The sequence below is a fragment of the Uranotaenia lowii genome, chromosome 2 (genome assembly GCF_029784155.1).
Source record: "Uranotaenia lowii strain MFRU-FL chromosome 2, ASM2978415v1, whole genome shotgun sequence".
In the NCBI taxonomy this organism is placed as follows: domain Eukaryota; kingdom Metazoa; phylum Arthropoda; class Insecta; order Diptera; family Culicidae; genus Uranotaenia; species Uranotaenia lowii.
In genome coordinates, this window is record NC_073692.1 from 150014935 (window position 1) to 150037998 (window position 23064).

At 36.8% G+C, this 23064-nt stretch overlaps 1 protein-coding gene across 3 annotated transcripts in view; it reads right to left on the reverse strand.

Annotated features, from left to right (window-relative positions):
- Positions 1 to 23064, reverse strand: part of LOC129743958 (inactive hydroxysteroid dehydrogenase-like protein 1) — a 69487-nt gene that overhangs the window by 21644 nt on the left and 24779 nt on the right. For all 3 annotated transcript variants that reach the window (XM_055736209.1, XM_055736210.1, XM_055736211.1), the window contains exons 4-5: positions 20583 to 20803; positions 19919 to 20014 (exon numbers count right to left, since the gene is read on the reverse strand). In XM_055736209.1, the coding sequence (XP_055592184.1) occupies positions 19919 to 20014; positions 20583 to 20803 (317 nt within the window). The remainder of the gene's footprint in view (positions 1 to 19918; positions 20015 to 20582; positions 20804 to 23064) is intronic.

Sequence of the window (23064 nt, forward strand, 5' to 3'; positions counted from 1 at the left end):
ATACTTTTATGAATATTAAGTTATCACCCCTCTATTGAAAGAAGAGAACGGAAAGGGGGATGGTACTCCCTTTCAAGTTTATACATAACTCAAAAAATTACTACTTAAATAAAACCAAATTTGGCATGGCATGGAATATACAAAGGGAAGAGGGAAGCTTACATTTAACTTTTATTTTACAAAATCCGAGAAATGGACAATACTTAACATGGAAAATCATTTTGGTATGTCTCTATGATTATTTGACACATCATCTTCCTTTCAGTGAGAAGGTACATGGGAGGAGGGAGGTGAGCCCAATACAATTTTGTTAGCATTTGTTCTAAATTTATGCTTACGAAGCCAACAAATGGAAACAAATATGGCATGGAAAGGTACTTGGTTACGAGATATGTTTCTACGATTGTTATAGACTCTTATGCTTTACAGTGTAGAGAGGGAAAGAAAGAAAGGGGCTCCATACAATTTTTGTTGTAAAGCTTAAATACTTATCAACCAATGGAACTATATTTGATATAAGAGGATTTTTGGGAACGAAAAAAATGTTTATTAAAGATTACAATCTCCATTCAGCAGGGGGTGAATGGAAGGACAGGGGGGGGGGGGGGCTCTCTAATCAGTTTTTTAGCATAGATCCAGAACATATCAAGCAAAAACAACCATACTTTATAAGTTAGATTATTTGCGAACGATTAATTTGGGACCCTTCTTTTTTGGGCGAAACTTAAGGAAACAGATGAAAATTATCAGATCTTTAAAACAAATTTATAAATCAAGATTCAGAATATAAGTTATGGTTTGTGTTGCAATTTGAAACTCCAGCTGGAGCTCTCATTTTATAGTGGTTGCTTATTAATTTCGTCATAATTTGATTTAAAATAATACCAAAAACAATAAAAATTTGAATGATTTCTGAAAATATCATTTGATTCTGAAAGGTGTAGCAAAGCACACCGGGTCAGCTAGTATCTATATCTATATATATAAAAATGAATTTCTGTCTGTCTGTCTGTCTGTCTGTCTGTCTGTCTGTCTGTCTGTCTGTCTGTTCCCTATAGACTCGGAAACTACTGAACCGATTTGCGTGAAACTTGGCAGGTGGGGGTATTGGAGGCAGGGGAAGGTTCCTATTGTGGTTTGAGACCCCTCCCTCTCTCATTAAGGGGGGGAGGGGCCTCCCAAACAAAAGACAATTTTTTGCATAACTCGAGAACCCATCAAGCAAATGGTATCATATTTGGCATGGGGTGGTATTTGGGAACGAGAAATATTTCTATGAATATTTGGTACCCCTCCCTCCTTTCAGTGGCGTGATAGGAAGGGGGGAGGGGGGCTACCTTACAATTTTTCATATAACTCGAGAACTAATCAAGATATTGGATCCAAATTTGGCATGGGAAGGTATTTGGATACGAAAAATATTTCAATGATTATTTGAGACCCCTCCATCTTGGCAGTAGAAAGGGGGAGGGGCCCTCTTTAATATTTTTTTACATAATTCAAAAACTAATAAAGCAAATGGAACCAAATTTGGCATGGAAGGGTGTTTGGATACGAAAAATATGTCTATGATTATTTGAGACCCCTCCCTCTTTCCAGAAGGGAGATTTAAAATGGGGGGGGGGGTTCTTTTATATATTTTTACATAATTCAAAAACTAATTAAGCAAATATAATCAAACTTGGCATGGGCGGGTATTTGGGAACGTGACAAGTTCTAATGATTGTTTGAGACCCCTTCCTTCTACTAGCGAAGAGAAATGAAAGAGGGAGGGGAGTTTCATACAATTTTTACTGCATAACTCGAGAACTACAACAGCAAATGGAACCAAATTAGGCATGGAACGATATTTGGGTACGAGAAATGCTCCTGTGAATATTTGATATCCCTCACTCCTTCAAAAAGGTGGATGAAAAGGTGAAGGAGAGGTCGCTCTTACAATTTTCTTTATAACTGGAGAGCTGATCGAGCAAATGGATCTATATTTGGCATGTGAGGGTATTTGGATACGAAAAATGTTTCTATTATAAATTAAAGCCCCACCTTTTTTCAGCGGAAAGACATAAAGAGGGAAAGGGGGGCTTCCATACATTTTTTTTTGCATTACTTGAGAATTAATCGAGCAAATGAAATCAAATTTGGCATCAAAAAGTATTTGAGTACGAAAATACTTTTTCTATGTGAAACAATTCCTTTCTTGCAGAAGGATGATAAAATTGGATATATAGGAAGGGAAGTGAAGGCCTACATTTAACTTTTTTTTACAATATCCGAGAAATGGACAAAACTTAACATGGAAAATCATTTTGGTATGATTCTATGATTATTTGACACACCATCTTCCTTTCAGTGAGTAGGTACATGGGAGAAGGAAGGTGAGCTCAATACAATTTTGTTAGCATAAGTTCTCAATTTATGCTTTCGAAGCCAACAAATGGAAACAAATATGGCATGGAAAGGTACTTGGTTACGAGAATATGTTTCTACGATTGTTAGACCCTTACGCTTTACAGAGTAGAGAGGGAAAGAAAGGAAGGCGCTCCATATAAATTTTGTTTTAAAGCATAAAAACTTATTAACCAATGGAACTATATTTGATATAAGAGGATTTTTGGGAACGAAAAAAATTGGTATGATTATTAAAGATCACGACCTCCATTCAGCAGGGGGTGAAGGGAAAGGCAGGGGGGCTCTTTTATCAGTTTAGCATAAATCCAGAGCATATCAAGCAAAAACAACCATATTTAATAAGTTGGATTGTTTGCGTACGATTAATTAGAGACCCTCCAGACGGATTAAAATTATTAGATCTTTAACACAAATTTATAGAGCAAGATTCAGAATATTAGTTTAAGTTATCTTTGTGTTGCAATTCGTTTTATAGCGGTTGCTTATGAATTATGTTATAATGTGATTCAAAATAATACCAATAAAACAATAAAATTTTTAATAATTTTTGAAAATATCATTTGATTTGGAAAGGTGTAGCAAAGCACACCGGGTCAGCTAGTCGATATATATAAAAATGAATTTCTGTATGTCTGTCTTTCTGTCTGTTCCCTATAGACTCGAAAACTACTGAACCGATTTGCGTGAAACTTGGCGTATAAGGGTATTGGAGGCCAGGGAAGGTTCCTATAATAGTTTGGGAACCCTCCCTATTCTTGGAAGGGGGGAGGGGGTCGTTCATTTTAAAGTAGCAAGTCTTTATAACTCGAGAACTGATCAAGCAAATCAAACCAAACTTGGTACGGGTGGGAACTTGGGTACGAGGAATGTTTCTAAAAATATTTGGTACCCCTCCCTCCTTCGAGTGGGGAGATAGAAAGGGAGGGGGGCTACCTTACAGTTTTGTACAGAACTGGAGAACTAATCAAGCTAATGGAACCAAATTTTGGCATGGGAGGGTAATGGAATACGAGAAATGGTTCTATGATTATTTCAGACCCCTCCCTTCTTCCAGTGGAGATACAGGGAGAAGGGGGGGGGGCTTTCATACCATTTTTATTGCATGACTTGAAAACTATTCGAGCAAATGAAACCAAATTTGGCTTGGAAGGGTGTTTGGGTACGATAAATAGTTCTATGAATATTTGGTATCCCTCCCTCTTTCCAGTGAGGAAATAGAAAATGGGGAGGGACCTCCTTCACAATTTTCAGTATAAATGGAAAACTAATCAAGCAAATAGAACCAAATTTGGCGTGGGAAGGTATTTGATTACGAGGAATGGGTCTATGGTAGTTTGAGAACCCTTCGTTCTTACAGTCGAAAAATCTTAAGAGTGGACGGTGCTCCCATACAATTTGTTTCATCACAAGGGAACTTACCCAGCAAATGGGACGAAATTTGGTTCCGGAGGGAATTTGAGCACAAGGAATGTTTCTGTGAATATTTGGTACTACTGCCTCCTTCCAGTGGGGTGATTGGAAGGAGAGGGGGGGGGATCCCTTAATATATTTTTTCGCACAACTCGAGAACTAATCGAGCAAATGGAAACAACTTTGGCATGGGAAAGCATTTGGATACGTGAAATGGTTTCCCTACGTGGATCGGCTTTATGCCCTAAATACTTATTTATTTTCGGATCCTTTTGTGGTTTTCAGGTTTCTCAGGTATATGATGAAATCTGTGAAAAAAAGGGTAGGCACAATTTTCCCGTTTGTTTGGATAACGTGCCGCTTTAAGCCTACCCCTTTTCTGATACCTGATAGGGAAGACGGCACAAACGATTGTTATGCATTAATCAAGAACTTATCTAACTAATGGACCCAAATATGACTTGGGAACAAACATACAATCGAGCAAATGGAACAGAATTTAGCATGGGAGTGTATTTAAATACACGGAATGTTTGATCTAGATCTTAACCTTCCAGGTAGGTTTGATAGGTTGGAAGAGGGGCTCCGATACAAATTTTATATCATAACTTGACAACTAATAAAGCAAACGGAATCAAATTTAGCATGAGAAGGTATTCGAACACAAGAAATGTTTTTCCAATGGTTTAACACCCATCCCTCTATTCAGTGGAACGATTAAAAGTCGGAAATCGGTCACTCATACATTTTTTTTAATATTTCTATAACTAATCGAGAAAATGGAACCAAATTTGCATGGGAGCATATTTGTGTACGGGCAATGTTTTTTCGATGGTTTGAGGCCTCCTTATCGTATATATATAAAGTGGAGAGAGGGTCATCCATTTTTTGAATATCTCGAGATATTTTAGAGAAGGGAGCCATATATGACATGGGATCATATTTGTATACAAGAAGTGTTTTTTCTGTTGTTATGAGACCCCCCTTCCTTCCATTAGGGATATAGGAATGGGCAAGGGGGTCACTCTCACAATTTGTATAATAATTCGAGAACAAATGGGTGAAATAAATGTCCTTTGACGTTATTTTGATTCATAAAATGTTCTATGAAAGGTTGAGAGCCCCTCCATAATAAAAAGGTACAGCGAAGATCCATAACCAAAATATTTTGGCATAAGTTATAAACTTATGAAGCAAAAAGATCCAGAGAAAAGGATCGAAACATGGATTTAAAAAAAAATTATGAAGTTTTTAAAATCAAAAGGTTGCAATTTTATTTCGATGAAACACAATGATTTTTCAATTTAAATTAAAATTTTGTGCAAAAAAAATGAAAAGTTGAATAACTAGGAACCACAAATTTTAATAAATTTTGGAAGGTGTAGCAAAGCACACCGGGTCAGCTAGTCTATATATATAAAAAGCAATTTCTGTATGTTTGTTTGTTTGTTTGTTTGTTTGTCCTCTATAGACTCAGCCGTCTTAAGGGCTAGAGAGCTGAAATTTGGCATGGATACTCATTAGGACCAGGAAGGATGAAAAATCTTTCCAGATTTTTGGATGACCCCTTCTGAAGGGGGTCGTCCATACAAGACAAATATTGTTTTCACGATATTGACGTTATTTTTCGTCGGATTGTGTTGAAAATTTGCACATGAGTGTGATAAAAGACGAGCAATCGATTTCAAGTGTCAAATTTTGTGTAAGGGGACAGCCAAAGGGGTCGTCCATATTAACTGTTCGCTGTTTTTGCGATATTGACGTTATTATGCATTGTATTCAGATGAAAATTGGTACACGATAGTTTTGAGTGACGTGCAATCGATTTGAGGAATCCAATTTACTGTAAGGGACCGGCAAAAGGGGTCGTCCATATTAAATTTTCAGTATCTTAGTGATATTGTCGTTTTTATACATTGGATCAGGATGAAAATTGGCACATAGAAGTTATTGGGGAAAAATAAATGATTTCACTTATCCAAACTAAAATGAGGGGTCGGCCAAAGGGGTCGTCCATGTTAACTATTCACTGTTGATGCAATATTGTCGTTATTATACATCGAATTCAGACGAAAATTGGTACACGAGAGTTTTGAGAGATGAGCAATGGATTTCAGGTATTCAATTCAGTTTAAGGGGCCGGCAAAGGGGGTCGTCCATATGAACCTTTCAATATTTTTGCAATATTGACGTTATTATACATCGGATTGGGATGAAAATTTCCACACAGGGACGGACAATGGATCTCAGATGTCAAATATTTTGCCAGGGGTCGACGAAAGGGGTCGTCCATATAAATTAATTTTTCACTATTTTTAGCAATATTGACGTTATTATACAATAGATTGCTTTGAAAATTTGCACACGGGAGTTTTGAGGGGTTGCCCTTATCGATTTCAGATATCAAAGTTTATATGAGAGCCCCTCAAAGGGGTTTAGATTTTTGGCAATAATTGCGTTGTTATGCAATGATTTAGGCGAAATTTATACACGTGGTTTTTGATTCCTGATTTCATATTTAGTAGCAGATGACAGACGAAGTGATCGTCCAATATTTTTGCAATTATTACTTAACAATGAATCTGGAAAATGCTTGGCAATTAACTTTCATACAAACTGTTCATGATATATTCCAAGTTGAAGGCGAAACGGAGTTCGTATGGGATCAGCTAGTATAGATATATATATAAACAGCAATTTCTGTATGTTTGTTTGTCCTCTATAGGGTCAACCATCTTAAGACCTAGAGAGCTGAAATTTGGCATGGTTGCTCATTAGAACCAGGAATGATGAAAAATGTTCTCAGATTTTCGGATGACCACTTTTGAAGGGGGTCGTCCATACAAGACAGATATTGTTTTGGCGATATTTTTCGTTGGATTGTGATGAAAATTTGCTCATGAGTGTTGTGAAAGATGGCCAATTGATTCAGATTGAAATGAGACTTTGTACATGGAAATTTCAAGGGACGATTAGTTTATTTCAGGTTTTGGGTCGGGGCGGCAAATAGGGACGTCCATAATAATTTTTCACAGAGGCCACCGAAATAAGTTGCGAACGACGAAAAAGTGATCTTCCAACATTTTTGCAATTATTGCTAAACAATGCATTCGGAAAAGCACCTGTAAAATGCTTGGCCATTGACACTCATAAAAACTGTTCATGACATATTCCAAGTTGAAAGCGAAACGGAGTTTGTATAGGATCAGCTAGTCTATTAGGGTTAGGTGGGGTAATTATGAACAAAATTTCTTCATTTGGCACACTCACAGCCACCATATGTTTATTTCTTATCATAAATTCTGAAAACCGGCCAATATTGAATGTTTCCGTGCTCTTCATCATTCTGTAGAGCAACTTTTTTTTTCTTGGTCGCAACCCACGTCCTTGAGACGTCTGTTCATAATTACCCCGTCTGTTCATATTTACCCCCCTGTCTAGGGGGTAATTATGAACACGGATTACGGACTTGGTATAAAATTTATGAAAAGTAACAGTATTTATACGTTACATTTACACCTAGTAAGCAGTGTATGGTGATTTTTTTCTTAAAAAATTATGTTCATAATTACCCCAAAACCTGTTCATAATTACCCCGAACGCTGTTCATATTTACCCCGAGACTTGTCCAATATGATTTATATGGTGTCAGAAAATCTCAATTCAACACCAAATAATGAAAATAATTAGCAGTAATAAGAAAATGGATTGTTTCATAAAAACTGAATTCAATTCATGTATAAAACTTATAAGTTAAAGAAATGTAATCAAAATTTAGAGGTAAAACAACGCAAAAATAGCTATTTAGAGTTCTTTTGTATTGATTCTTCCTATCTTTTGTTTCGGTAGTTCAATTTTTTGTTGCATCTTTTACGTTTTGGTTGGTTTCTTTTTTTTTTTTCATATCTTTATGTCGTTGCAGATCATTTTTTTTGATAGGACCTCTCCATACGTGTGAAATTTTAGGCGAGTTAGGCTACTCGATAGTTTTTACATCCGTTTTAAATGTCCTACGCAGCAAACATCAAGTTTTCACCTAAATGTCGTAGGTTATGCTTTTCACGTACGTGCGAGATATCATGAAATTGAAGCCTATACATATACAGAAAATTCTAATTTTTTTGAAAGATGGTTGTTTCACAAAAACCACCCATTAAAATCTTCTTGGATCAGTGAACAGTCATATTTTGCAAGGCTTGTCAATTCTATATGATCGACTGTTTTTAAAAATATTTACACTTATTAATTTTTTTATTACCTGTACGAAATTTCACATTAGTAGCTCTATTTTCTCAAAACAAAATTATTACTGCAGAAGTTTTCATCACCAAACTGAAAAAGAAAATCTTCAAACAAAAGATTTTCATTTTGTTCTAAATTTTAGAAAAATGTATTCTAACAAATAAAGATTGAAAAAAGTAACTTAGTATAAAAATAATACTGCAAGAAAATAGATTTTGGATCTTTGTTATCCGAATGTAACTCATAAACAATTATTCTTTGCTGTAATTCTAATGCTCTCAATAGCAGCACGTTGTCCAAACATACAAGAAAGTTCATCTTTTTGATCTTTGTTTTGTGGACTTATTCATCTATTAAATTTATCATGGTTTTTCATATATTTTACTGTTGACCACAGAGATTTTCAGAGAAAGTTAATAATAATGTTAAATTTCGCGCGCTAATATATAAAAGCTCTACCAGCAAACCTTTTGTTAGAAAATTATGAATTTTATTTTTAGTATAATAAAATAAAAAAATAAAAATTTCTCCAAGTCTAGTTTATAACCTTGTTATTTATCAATACCAAAAAACTGGTTTTGGAAGGACTTAAAACCTTTATTCGGTGTTAGAAAACTGTTCCTGGGATACAGGTTTTCGGTTTCGGTATTACTATCCGTACGCACCACTTACTAAACCTGAGCAAATATTTGACCGCATTTTTTTCTATCAACTAAAAGCAAGTTCTCACCACTATTTTTTAAACAAAATTAAGACTCGTTTAGATGCTGATTTAGTTTTTTTTCAAAATTTCTGTTTTATAAACTTTTTTCACTCTTGAAGTTTTATTAAGTTTTGATAAAATTGTGTGCAAAACATTTTTTCAAAGACTGAAAAGAACTGGCATAGCTTTTTTTCTAAATCCGAATTTCGTTTTTGGAAGAAAAAAAATCAATTTCTCAAAAATTCAAAACTTTACACATTGCGGACCTAATTTAATTATGAAATTTATGAAATTTGGTCCAGTAAGTTCCTGGGATATAGAATGCCGAGTGTTAATTTTTCCTGGCTAAGATTTCTTCACGGTCCTGTGTTAAGATTTTACTGGAGGGGGGGGGGGGGGTTTTGTGAGAAATTTCTTACAAGGGGAGGAGGGGGAAGGGGGTCTGGAAATGCTTGGGTAATAAATGAATGGCCCCCTAAGTTGATGAATAAAACATTTGACCATCAAAAAGCCAAAGAAATGTCAGGAAATGTGTGTTCATAATTACCCCATAGGACGAAAACTATGAGGTAAATATGAACACTCATCTGTGCACCAGTGCGAATAAAATTTTTCAAAAAATTTTCAAAATCAAGATAAAGCATCATAAACTGGATGTAAAACAGGTGATAACAACATTCCAGCTGGATTTCCTAAGATCAGATATTCAAAACATTGAACATTGTCGAAAACGATTTCCGTTTCACGAGGTAATGGTTTTTTAAAACCTCTGAAATGATATCATAAGGATTTGAAAATAGATCGGAAACAGCTTATAGCTATCAATTTTATGTTAAACTACCACTTTTGGAACTTTTTGTTTTAATTCATCCCCCACAGCAGCGCGTATGGCACTTGTTCGGAATTACCCCGTGTTCATAATTACCCCACTTGACCCTATATATTTGCTCGAGCAATGCACGAAGTAACAAATAATCAAGGAAATGTTTCTCATTACTTTTTACTTAACCATCTTGAAGTTTTTTTTTACATAAGAAGTTTTATGTATTACAAAGGCAGATTTGAAAATTTATCTGAAAATCTGGAATAAGGAATTCTTTAGTAACAAACTAGCTGATCCCATACGAACTCCGTTTCGCTTTAAACTTGGAATATGTTATGAACAGTTTGTATTAATTTTACAAATGCATTTCCAAATGCATTGTTAAAGAATAATTGCAAAATGTTGAAAACATTATATGAACTATCTCTTTTTCTGTCGTTTATGTACTACTAAATTTGAAATCAGGAGTCAATAGACCGTGCAAAAAAACCCGTCTAAAATTTTCATATCAATGCGATAAAAATTCATATTATGAATGCAAAAACAAGTTGAACAGTTAATATGGAAGACTTTCTTTTTTGTCATTTGATACAAATATTGAAATCAGGAATCAATTGACCGTCCCAACCCCCGTATATAAATTTCGACTCGATCATTGCAGATCGGTTGCCTCTTTTACGAACTTTGATCTCTGAATTCTATTCCTTCCTCACTCAAAACTCCCGTGTGCAAACTTTCAAACCAAACCATTACATAATAACGTCAATATTCCTAAAAAAAGGTGAATAGTTAATATGGACAACCCCTTTGGCCGATTCCTAACCCAAAATTTTATAATTGGAATCAATTGTTCGTCCTTAATTATTCCAATGTGCAAATTTTCATCTCAATCCGATGTATAATATCGTCAATATCACAAAAAAATTGAAAAAGTAATATGGATGACCCCTTTTGCCGGTCCCTTACATCGGATTTGATACCTGAAATAGTTTGAACGTCATTCAAAAATCTCATGTACCAATTTTCATCTGTTTCCGATGTATAATAACGCCCATATCGCATAAATAGCGAACAGTTAATATGGACGACCCCTTTGGCTGGCCCCTTACACAAAATTTGAAACCGGCAATCGATTGCCCGTTCTTTAAAACATCCGAGCGCATATTTCTATCTCAATCCGATGGACACTAACATAAATATCACAAAAATATATGGAAAAATTAATATGGACAACCCCTTTTGCCGACCCCTTTTGCCGACCCCGGACCCAAAATTCAATAACTGAAATCGATTTCCTATCTCTCAAAACCCTCATGTGCGAATTTTCATCACGATCCGATGAAAAATAACGCCAATAACGCAAAAACAATGTTTGTCTTGTATGGACGACCCCCTTCAGAAAGGGTCATCTGGAATTCTGAAAACATTTTTCATCATTCCTGGTCCTAATGAGCATCCATGCCAAATTTCACCTCTCTAGCTCTTAAGACGGCTGAGCCTATAGAGGACAAACAAACAAACAAACCCACAGAAATTGCTTTTTATATATATAGATAAGAGAACCAATTTTTATCGATGGGGATGATATCTTCAAATTTGATTTAAAATCTGGTCAATTTAACATTTTTGATTTTGACAAATAATCAATTTTTAGAAGAAAGCCTTCGATTTGTCTAAAAAAAACTTATTCTATGCTCAACTCAAAAAAGCGAATTCTACCAAACCCTCGAGAAAATTCAATGATTCTAATGGAAATAAATTAAATTTGAAAAGTTAAAATAAATTGATTGAATTTTAGCGGTTCAATTTTGATACTTACAATCTCGATCCATATTCAAGTTTTAGTACGTCTGGGTGGTCAAGTAGATAGCGTTGTAACCCAAGCAACCAAAAGTCCCATATCTACTTAAACTCGTGCCAAAGTTCGAATTTCGCTGAATAAAGGTTCCTAAGGGAATTGGTACCGAACTTTCTCGAATATGAACATGAAAGAATTTTTTCATTTCCGACTTGAAAACTCATGAACTGTTGATTTTTTTCTGATTTTATTTTTTGACCAAATAGATAAAAAGTGTAAGGAGACTCACTACAATTCTCAAGTTTTTCGAATAAACTAATAGTTTTTAAAATAACCGCGTTTGTAGTTGCCCGGATTGTAAATGATCATAGCCTTAATATTGTGGTTTTTCATATTTGGTAAATTAATATTTTATTGCGTATGAGTTTAAAAAATTATGGATAAAATGGAAGAGTAGGCATGTGCTTTAACGGTGAAGTTTGGGAAAAATTGGGCTCCAGTGAAATTTTTAACAAAAGTTTTTAACATAATTTTATATTCATTTGGACACTTAGAAATAGAAAATAGAAAAGTGTTCAGAAATCAGATGGAAGATGTTATAGAAATTTGATGGAGCGATTTCAAAATCTGAAAGCCTGAAAGGACCATAAGCAAAACTGCTTATATTGAAAAATTCCGGTGAGATCTATTCAATTTTCTTGGTACTTTAATCCTACAAAATGTGTTGCGTTATCTGCGAACATTTTTTTTTTTGATAGAATGAATTGTAATATTGCCCAGATTACTTTTTTTGGGCATTTTTTTGAAGGTTCGCCCGGTATTTTCGGAGGGAAAATTATAGATTTCCCAGTTGAAGAAATCGAACTGATTTCTTTATTTGATTTGAGAATAAATTTATGAGTGAACAATTTGAATTTAATACGCATGTTTTGATGCAATTTATCTGGAGTTTTATAAAATAAAATAAAATTTTCGTTTAAATTATTATTTATAATCAATGAGTAGATTGGACAAAAATCGAAATCGAGAATCCTAAACATGATACATAGTGCAAAAAATCAAATAATTTTTCCGATCGGGATGATTTTAGGGTTATGGTTTTTCGGTTTAACCCACAACCCCTTAATCCACAATCTGCTTCGTAGCACACAAATCTAACATATTATTTGTTCAAAAGAAATATGCGCGTCTAAAATCTCTTTTTGAATTCAAGTATTTTATCGTGTTTGGTATGGTTTTTCAGGATAACATCTGTTAACGCCAAAACCAACAGCGCGAGCCAGCAGAAAATCTTTCCCACTTTTACATCACAAGCAATTAATACTCTGTATCCCTGCCACACGCATCTTCAGTGATCATGTTGTGCGTGTATGCAATTAGTGTGGGCAAAGGAATGAGCGATAGTCGATCGTCTAGATTGGCTATTGTAAGCTGCTGTTAGCCAAAACAATAGTACCTAAGTTAGAAGCAATAAAGCACCGTGTCGAGCAGTCGTTTAGATATACAGTCCACTTCTATGTCTATCGTTGAGTGTTGGATCAATTAAGAATAAAATTGTTCCCTCGTGACCGTATCACAGTATCGCGTAGTGTCCAAAATTATCGTCCGAACATCCTAAACGTCTGGAAACTTCCGTGGGTTAACCGGACCAGCGAACTTTTGAGGATTGGCCTCAACATTTGGTCCTTAGCGACCGGATTAACCGCGAATTTCGTGCGCGTTTGTGATCGGACTTCTATTGTGCGTGAACGTTTTGTCCTGTGAAACTAATTGTGTTAGGCGGCTTGGCTTGGGTTTGCCCCATTTTGTGAAGATCCGTTCATGACTGGGTGGCTTGGGTTGATCCGATTTAGTGCTTGCTGTCTTGGGTTGCCCTAATCTTGGTGATATAGTGCGCTTGAGGAGCCTAGGCGGGCGGCTAGTAAAAAGCAGAAAGTGTTCGATTAAGCTGTGTTTTCGGAACGGAAATTTCGTTCTCTTGAGGGCATTGAGTATATATATCGGGCAAACAATTTTGAAAATCACCACGGAAGAAGAGTTTCCTTCACTTGGCACTTTTGATATGTATTGTGAAGCCAAGAAAATAAAGTGGTCGACAGCTGGAGTGCAAATTTAGTGATTGAACATTCGATGGTTTAAATAAACCAACTTGTCGTGAGCCGTTTACAAACATTAATGTGTTCAAAACTGTGAGTGATAAGTTCCTGAACCAGATTCCCGATTAGTGCAACTTGAAAGCGGCGAACGGATTCGTTGTATTTCACAGCTGTGCAGTTCAGCAGTTTAAGCAGATCTTTGGAAGGATTCTACGTCGACTGGAGGACGTTTCAGCAAAAGCAGATAAGTACTAGTAGATAGAGTGTGCGTGTGAATGATTTTTGAGTGGTCGAGGTGGCTTGAATGTGGGGAGGAATTTTGAATGATTAGTTAGATATATTTGGATTTGCTCAACTTTGGAAATTACTAGATGTGCAACATCTTTTGATAGTTTGCAAACATCAATTGTGTATGTTCAAATTAATTTTTAGCAGCCATTTAGTGCAAGAAATGCTTATGATTGACTGATGCAACTACTGATACGTTCAAACATCAAATACATTAAATATTTAATATTTCGTCACTAGTCAATTCGTCAACGCTTGAGGTCTCGGGAGTGATTTTATACTAAGTGCTCGTAAAAAGTGTCCAGTGATTCAAAATGGCTGACGATCTCCGACGTTTGTCCAAGAAAGAACGAATTTTAGAAAATTTACTAGAAAATTTGGAAGAATTCTTAGAAGAGTACGACGATCTTCGAGATAAAGGGTCACTGCAACCACGGTTAATCAAACTGGAAGAGGCCTACGATACGTTTTGTGCAGTGCGGATTGAGATAGAATCTATTTGGGAAGATATGGATTTAACGAACGACGAAGGCGACAACGACGACGAGGAACGTACGATGAGAATAGAAACCCGTAATAAGGAAAACAAGGAAGTTTTCAAGGAATTCGTTAACCGGTATTTTGTAATAAAACAACAGTTTATGTCGAAGATTGAATCGATCCCTGCTCCACCAGTCCAACGCAGATCCTCTGTTTCCGACTCAGTTTTGCCTTGTCACACAAAGTATCCAGAGCTTACACTACCAACCTTCTCCGGGAAACTTTCTGACTGGATTAATTTCAGAGACAACTTTCGTTCATTAATCCACGACAACGCGCAACTGAATGAAATGGACAAATTCAACTACCTTCGAACCTCCCTGAAAGATGATGCGCTGCTCCAGATCAATCAGATTCAAGTATCAGCGATTAATTACGGTCTAGCTTGGAGCACATTGGAATCGAAGTACGAGAACCATAAGCTGATAGCTCAAGAGCATATGAGAGCACTCTTTGCAGCACCTGCCATGCGGACGGAAAGTTTTGAAGGGTTGAATTCGTTGCTGACAACTTTCAAAACTAACCTCCAACAGTTGGAGAAGCTGGGCCAGAAAACCAACAGTTGGAGCACTCTTTTGGCGTTCATGCTCTCGCAAAAGTTGGACACAAAAACATACCGTATGTGGGAGACACACCATGCGTCTAAAACCGTGCCTTCTTATGAAGCCATGGTTGTTTTCTTGGATACCCAATGTACAATTCTACAATCAACTGTCAGTCGAAGTGAAAATCATGACCAACCGCATCTCAGTGCCCCCATCAGTCACAGTACCATTGCTTCGGAGAGATTGTGCATCATCTGCAGGAATGGACCGCACAGAGCAGAGCAATGCCCAAAATTCTCCAGGATGAGGGTCAATCATGCAGTGAACCTGATACACAACATACTCAGTCTCGGACGAATAGCAATCAAATATCCCAAAACCCCCAATCTACACAACAGCCACCTCCCACAAACACGCCCTCCGTTAGTCACCACACTACTGCTCTACTCAGTACACAACGACACACCCACACTGCAATTCTATCAACTGCTGTTGTTTTGCTGGTCAATAGCAGCGGAAACAAAGTTTTAGCCCGAGCATTGTTAGACAATGGGTCTCAAATAAACATGATGACAGAGAATCTTTCGAAAAAGTTGAAATTTAAACGTTTTCGAGAAAGTTTGCCTGTAAAAGGCGTTGGAGGGTCCATTTGCGTATCAACAGAGTCTGTTAAAGACCGTATTGAATCAAGCACATCATCATACTGTATTGCCGAAATGAAATTCTTTGTTTTGCCTCAAATCACGGTGGATTTGCCCCAAAAAAGTTTTGATATAAGCACCTGCAAACTACCGTCATCTATCCACCTGGCAGATCCCATGTTCAATGAATCTCGCTCAGTTGATCTGGTCATAGGAGTCTCCACGTTTTATGATTTATTGTTAGCGGAGCAAATGAGGATCATCGACAGTGGTCCTATTTTACAAAACACGCAGTTGGGATGGATCGTAGCAGGAGAGCTTCCGGAAACACCAATTGTTTCTTACAGCGCCATCTCACCCGAAGTTTCCACTGATGGAGAACGCTATCATTTAAAGAAGTTGTGTGCATTAGAGTCTCCTCAAACGAAAAGCTGCTTGCCGATGAAAGAGTCAACATATGGAGATGTTCTCGAGAAAACCGCTAATCGAGACAAATTGGCTGCTCCATTCTCGAAAAGAATAGTAATGATGAAAAACCTGATTCACGTAGTCTTGGTGTTGGTTGCGGCCCATTTGCTTCATTATTATGTTTGCACGACTGCAGTAATTGCAATAGTAAACATGTTTCTCCAAGAGCTTTACAAAGTAAAGTTTTCTTGTGATGAATCCTGTAAAAATGAACAGCTTAAGCTGAATTTTAAGGACAAACTGTCGGAATTCTACAAGTTTTCGATTCTTCGATGGATAATATTTCAACATAAAGATGTGAAAGCATGCAAAATCCATGAATTCGACGATAATGATGGAAGGACCCACAACCCCATGCAGTCAGACACAGTTCAACAATCAACCAGTATCGCTACAATTTCTGATCAGCCGTTGTAATAAAACAAAGTATTTAACGCCCCCGTGAGGGGCACTATTGGCACTGGCGGCATATGTTACCGTAATTGCCAGGGGGCCGATAATTCAGTTACGTTCAATCCCACCTGTTTGTTTGCGGAACCTATATTGTTTTTCCTCCGCCAGGGTTGTACATCGCCGTTCATTCTCGCTGTTCAGAATTGTCAACATGTTGAAAACTACGCCGTCGTCATCGTTATCTCCATCATTTCGTACATCATTCATTCGTGGTTGAGCTGATTAAAATAAGTATTTTACGCCCCCTTGAGGGGCATTATTGGCACTGGCAGCGCATCAGCTGTTTTGCCAGGGGGCCAAGCGTTAAGTTACGTTTAACCCTATGTTTCTATTTGCGAAACCTACAGTGTTTCTCCTTCAACAGGATTTGTATAACAACGTTTGGCTCAAATTACCAGAATGATTTCTCCTCGAAGTTGTCCATTATAACCATGTATCCACTGAGACCAGACCGGATCAAAGAGCTTATGGAGGTCAAATTTCATCGTCAGATAAGTATGCCCCCATTAGGGGCGCAAAAGGCTAGGAGCGGCATATTAGCCGTAAATGCCAGGGGGCGAAGCAAAAGTTATGTTTTTTTTCGTTTTCAAAAAATAGAGGAAACTGTCATATTATTTCGTTCAACAGAGATCCACGAAATCTGGTCAACACATTCATCGTCTGTATGAAATTCATCGAATTTATAAGTAATCTGGCCCCAACAGGGCATTTGGCAGCTAGCGACATTTTCTGTCGTAATTGTCAGGGGCCGAACCATAAGTTAAGTTCATCCATACTAAAGCTTAGTTCTTTTAGAAATGGGACACTTTCATTTGCTAATAGCTCGTTAACTAGTTATTGGATATTAAAAATTTTGACAGCATTTTGTTGCCTGTAAAAAAGTACTATTCGACCTATTTTTTTCAAAATTTAAAATTTACGCGTTTTTGAGATATGTACGATGTAAGAGAAAAAGAAAAAAATAATTTTGCACAGTTTCCTTTAAAGTTCGTCATTATCAAATTGATAGCTGACAAAACCGTTGATTATTCAAAGAATTACTGAGTTTTTGTGGTGGATAAGTATGCAAACACTGTCAATAATGTCCACAAAGTTCAAATCAAGCATTGTAGTGAAGAAAATGATCGGCAACAACGGTTAAGGATCATCAGGGAAGTCAAGTCTCATACCAGCATTTTTAATTTTCAATAAACGAAAAACTAAGGGTAGACCGCTGAAATATCCAAAACAATTTTCTCCGATAAGCTGAAAGTGTTGCCTAGTGATGACTCATAGAAATCCAACCTCAAACAACCATTTTTTGATAGTTCCAAAGCTCTTAAGCTGTAAAACCGGTACCGAAAAAAAAACGTTCAAAAATGTGGTCAAAAATAATCAAATTTGTTCATTTCGAAACAACTGTATCCACTTAAATGCTTCCAGTTTCCAGTTTCCAGAGAAGTATTGGACCAAAAATTATCAGAAATTGAAGAAGGAGGGTGAAGCCACCTAAAATATAGATTTTACGAAGTATAAGTTGGAGAAACTGATCAATACCATGACTGAAAAAAGTGTGCGCCGGCCAATGGGAGATACCAAGAATAAAGTAGAAATTTCTTTAACAAAAAACGGTAAATATTTTTTTTCAAATTTTTTCATGAAATATCATAACATTACCTTCATTTTCTTCATAGAAAGTATTTGGTTCAAAAGAATGGTTTTTGAGATACAGGCATTCGTAACTGTCCCATTTCTAAAAGAACTAAGCTTTAGGAATTTGCGCGGAACTCACTCGGATTCCTTCATTTATAGGAACGCCTTGGAATATCGACTGTCTGAACACTCTGAGTATCATCAGCCCCCGAAAGGGGCGTACTATGGCTTATGACGAAGGAAACACACATGCATCTGATGGTCCATCGCAGATTATGGTTGATTGTTCGTTGAGAGGTGCCTGCGGTGATTAATCAACCTAGTCATACCTGCCGCCATCACCAGCTGATTCAGCGCAACGCTAGCGTGTCCAAAGACTTGCCTAAGAAGTCTATAGCAACCTCTGGTGCCGAACTCCAAGATGTCAGTGGTGAAACTGAAGGAATCCGACTAGATATCCTGAACTTCGTTATAATTTTTGTATTTTGTATTGAGTGAACTCAAGGCGGGCGGTATGTTAACGCCAAAACCAACAGCGCGAGCCAGCAGAAAATCTTTCCCACTTTTACATCAAATGTTGAGGCCAATCCTCAAAAGTTCGCTGGTCCGGTTAACCCACGGAAGTTTCCAGACGTTTAGGATGTTCGGACGATAATTTTGGACACTACGCGATACTGTGATACGGTCACGAGGGAACAATTTTATTCTTAATTGATCCAACACTCAACGATAGACATAGAAGTGGACTGTATATCTAAACGACTGCTCGACACGGTGCTTTATTGCTTCTAACTTAGGTACTATTGTTTTGGCTAACAGCAGCTTACAATAGCCAATCTAGACGATCGACTATCGCTCATTCCTTTGCCCACACTAATTGCATACACGCACAACATGATCACTGAAGATGCGTGTGGCAGGGATACAGAGTATTAATTGCTTGTGATGTAAAAGTGGGAAAGATTTTCTGCTGGCTCGCGCTGTTGGTTTTGGCGTTAACAACATCTAATACTACTTTTATTTCGAATAATCCAAATAGGAATATTCAGCCCCTAACTTTTCAATATTTGAAAATTCTAGAGAAAAAGTGAAAAATTAACACATGAAACATATTTTTGATTGAGTCACAGAAGCGGTGTTGAGTTCAAACTTTATATTGTCGAAAAATGTTTGCACCTGTTTTTTGATTAATCCGGGCATTTTCCTCGATATTTGGGCAACCGGGATATTTCTTATTTTTTCTTTGTAAACCCGGCCTAGCTCAGATAATACCAAGCAATCTGGAATGCTTAGTCAAATCTATTACTACCAACAATTTTGCAGAATTTAAATGACTTTGAATATTTCAGTTTTTTTTTCTTAAGTTATCTTTACTTATTTGATTTTTTTTCATTGCACACTTTTTAGCATTGCGAGGAACTTAAATTTTAAGCTGAGTAGAATGCTATTCATTCGTTCAACAAGGCTAAATAAATTTCTTAGAGCCTGTATTATGGAACTTTTGGTGAATTGCATATGTATCACCTAAGAAAGCTTATTTGTGATAATAATTTGCTTTGCGAGGTAAATTTTTAGTTATCAATTTTATCTCAAATCTTCATTCTCCAATATAAATCAATAAACATTATAGGACTCAATAACACTGAATTTGTTAGATTTTGTTCAGTAGTTGTTAAGGTATAGAATTTCAAACTTTGTTGATAATTTTTGTTATCTTTCCGACAGAAATAAAAAAAAAATAAAGAATTAAAGAATCTCACTGTGCCACCTAATTATCGTATGCTGACAATCGCATCTGCCTACTACTTTAGCGCATATCGTAAAACCATACAACAGTGTATTAAAACCATACTCATATACTTCTACTCACCTTGGTGGTGACGAATAGTGGACTAACCAGTTGGCACGTTATGCCAAACGGCTCCAGCTCGTACTGCATTGCCAGTGTGAAGTTGTGGATGTAGGCCTGTTTTCGAAGAAGGAGAAGAAGGAGGAAAACAAACCAACAAAAATGTTAGACATTGATTGTTCGTATTCTTTTGGATGCAGCAATTGGTTCTAGTTCTTGGGGCGAAGGAAAACCCGTGAGGAACACGATCCGAAACAGGTTTCCACTTCGGCATATCTGTGTGGTTCACTTGCGATAAATTTCAAACATACGATATGCTCGATCAGATGGGATGAATGAAATGTCATGGCTGCAAGTATGCAAATATGAACTTTTTTGCTTACGGTTTCTTTGCAGCTGATTCGCATGAGCTTGTTTTGTGACCTAAATTCTAACCGATTCGAGCGAGATTTATTAAGTTAGTTAGCGATCGCTGACACCGCTGTTCTAGGTGAATGTTAAGATGAAGGTGATCATAAATTTCAAGCGATCATTTTCTAAGTCGACTTATCAAATTAAATTGTCAACAAAATATGTTTGCGAAATAATTAATTGATTTGGCGATCCTACCACAAAGATGACAGCTGATCTTAACCGGTTAAATGAGAAGCTAGATTAGGTAGGTATAAAAGTCCTGGGAACATACCTTCGAGGCGGCATAAACCGTCATGTACGGCAAAGGTTGCAGTTCGCTGCCGGAGGAAATGTTGACGATTGCGCCCTGCCGCCTTTGCTTCATCTCCGGTAGCACCATTCGGGTCAACATGGTGGCCGCACCGATGTTGATGTTGATAATGTCCCACAGCTTCTCCTCCGACACCTGGTCCAGATCGTCCGGAAAGTCCACATTGGTGCCGACGTTGTTGACTGTATGGCGAACGGTGGAAAAAAAAGCAAAGCAAAGCAAAACAAAACATCAAAAATCGGTAAACAACAGTCGAAAAGATCATGGATGTTTGTCTCTACAGGTAGTTGACCGACCATGTTCCGATCAGTATATATAACTGCCGATTATGTCATCGATGGCGAGCAGTTGTCACGGTATAGGGGGACAATTTTCGGTTTAAGTTTCATCATTTAATTTTTTGACAAACAACAATTTCGAAAAGAGTAATTTAACGTAACTTTTAATGAATGGAAAAACAATCCAACTAATACTTTGAATCCACGTCAATCAATCACCCTAGCGCTTGAATTCATAAACAGGCTCCCATATACTTTACACCTCGTTCTCGATCTAGACCGATTAATCAATGGAACATTATTTTTATTGCCATTCATAACATTCAACCCCACCTGTACGTAGCAAATCAATCTGGTGGTGTCATTGGCCCGAATTGTTCCTCACAAGACACCACCACCTGATGGGTGATCAACGCACGATTGAACAAAAGAAGCCAACCGAGGGGATGAAGACTCACTCATAGAACCTGTTTTACCGAATGGGAGAATGCAATTGGCACGAAGAATGGCGGTTCAATGTAGAAAAAAAAGCCATGGTCAAGTTCGACAACTATCGCCCAACAAACCTTTGAATTTAATTGTTCAAGTTTGGTTCAGCGAAAATTCCGGCATTTAGTGTCGGATTAGTGAAGCTATGTTTAGGTCGTCCATGCAATCAGAAGTCTTTATCAATTGTAGAGTTCAATGTCGATTAAAATCATAAGTGATTTTTATGATTTTTTTGTCATTTTACCATACAATCATTGTTGATTAGTCGGCTCTTCGCAAGCTTACGCATAGCGGAAATCACACTTATTTCCGTTTTGAGTACTTTGTACCTTTGCAGAAATCTTTTATACTAGGGATTAATCGAACAAAGACATGTTCTTTGTGAAACCTACACGATAACAACGACTTCACGTAACCTTATATTTTTTAATCTTTATTCTCTCACGATTAGTATAAAATATAGCAATGCATAGGCATAGAGTTTGTTCCAATCGGCACAGAAATTTCCTACCAAAGTAGGCTATCTGGAAAGCCTAATCAAGGAGTAAGGATAAAAAGAAATAAAACAACAAACAGAACAATCTCAGATGCTCGAATGCTACTCCCCTAAACTTATCAGTAGATATGATCGTTTTTCCCTCCGTGATACCACCACATCATGGTGAAGAGAAAGAGCGATCATATCTGCCGATAGGTAGATAGCAGCATCAGGTGTGTAGGATTTGGTGAGCTAAGCGTGTTCACTTACACAGTTGAGCTTGTATTGCTAAAAAAAATTGCGCTGAGTAGATTTTATCTACATAAGGCTATGATCATTTAGAATCCGAGCAGTTACAAACGTGTGTATTTTAAAAACTATCCATTTGATCGAGAAACTTCCTATAGAGGAAATGAACGTGTTAATATGACATTTAATATAAAAACATTTAAAAAAATATCAATGATTTCAAAAAATACTCTTACTTTTTACTTTTTTTATTTCACACAAACTCACCTGGAAAAAGCAATTCGAATCTAGTTGGAACCTTTTCAAGAGTAGGCATCTTGAAGAATTTGATCTCTTAAATCCGGTTTTAACATACATTTCTTTGTCCATCAGAACACATCAATCACATTGCGTAAAAATCGGTTGCACAGATTGCAATCTATTGAACTGCTCACTATTATTTATTTACATGGTGTCTACTAATCAGGCATCACTTTTTGCCTGTTGGAAATGGATTTATCGCATTATTTAAGGGGTCTGCATTCAGTTATTCCCATTAACCATAGACTTTTTACCATATTAAAGCATAAGGGTTCCACTCTGATGCTTAGTTTGGACTTCGTGTGGATCCTAGGGTGGCTCCTTAAACTTCTTAACCATTTGGGCCATTTGGAAATTTTCAATGGTGAATTTAAGACCACGATGAATTTTTTGTGGATTTTTTTTTATCAACAAAGTGAAATTACCAGTTTTATTTTTTGAAGTACTTGATTTCTGGGACTCCGACTTCCGGAATAACCCTGAACAAAGAGATAATGGTTAAAGTTTCTTCGTAGAATAATTAAACAACAATTGACGTTCGTTCTAGTTTTGCCTTTACAATTATTACGAAATTACCTATTTATCTGACTAAATAATCTCAATTTTTCCTGTACTAACAGAGTTACGCTTTAAAGTAGACAGAATAAGC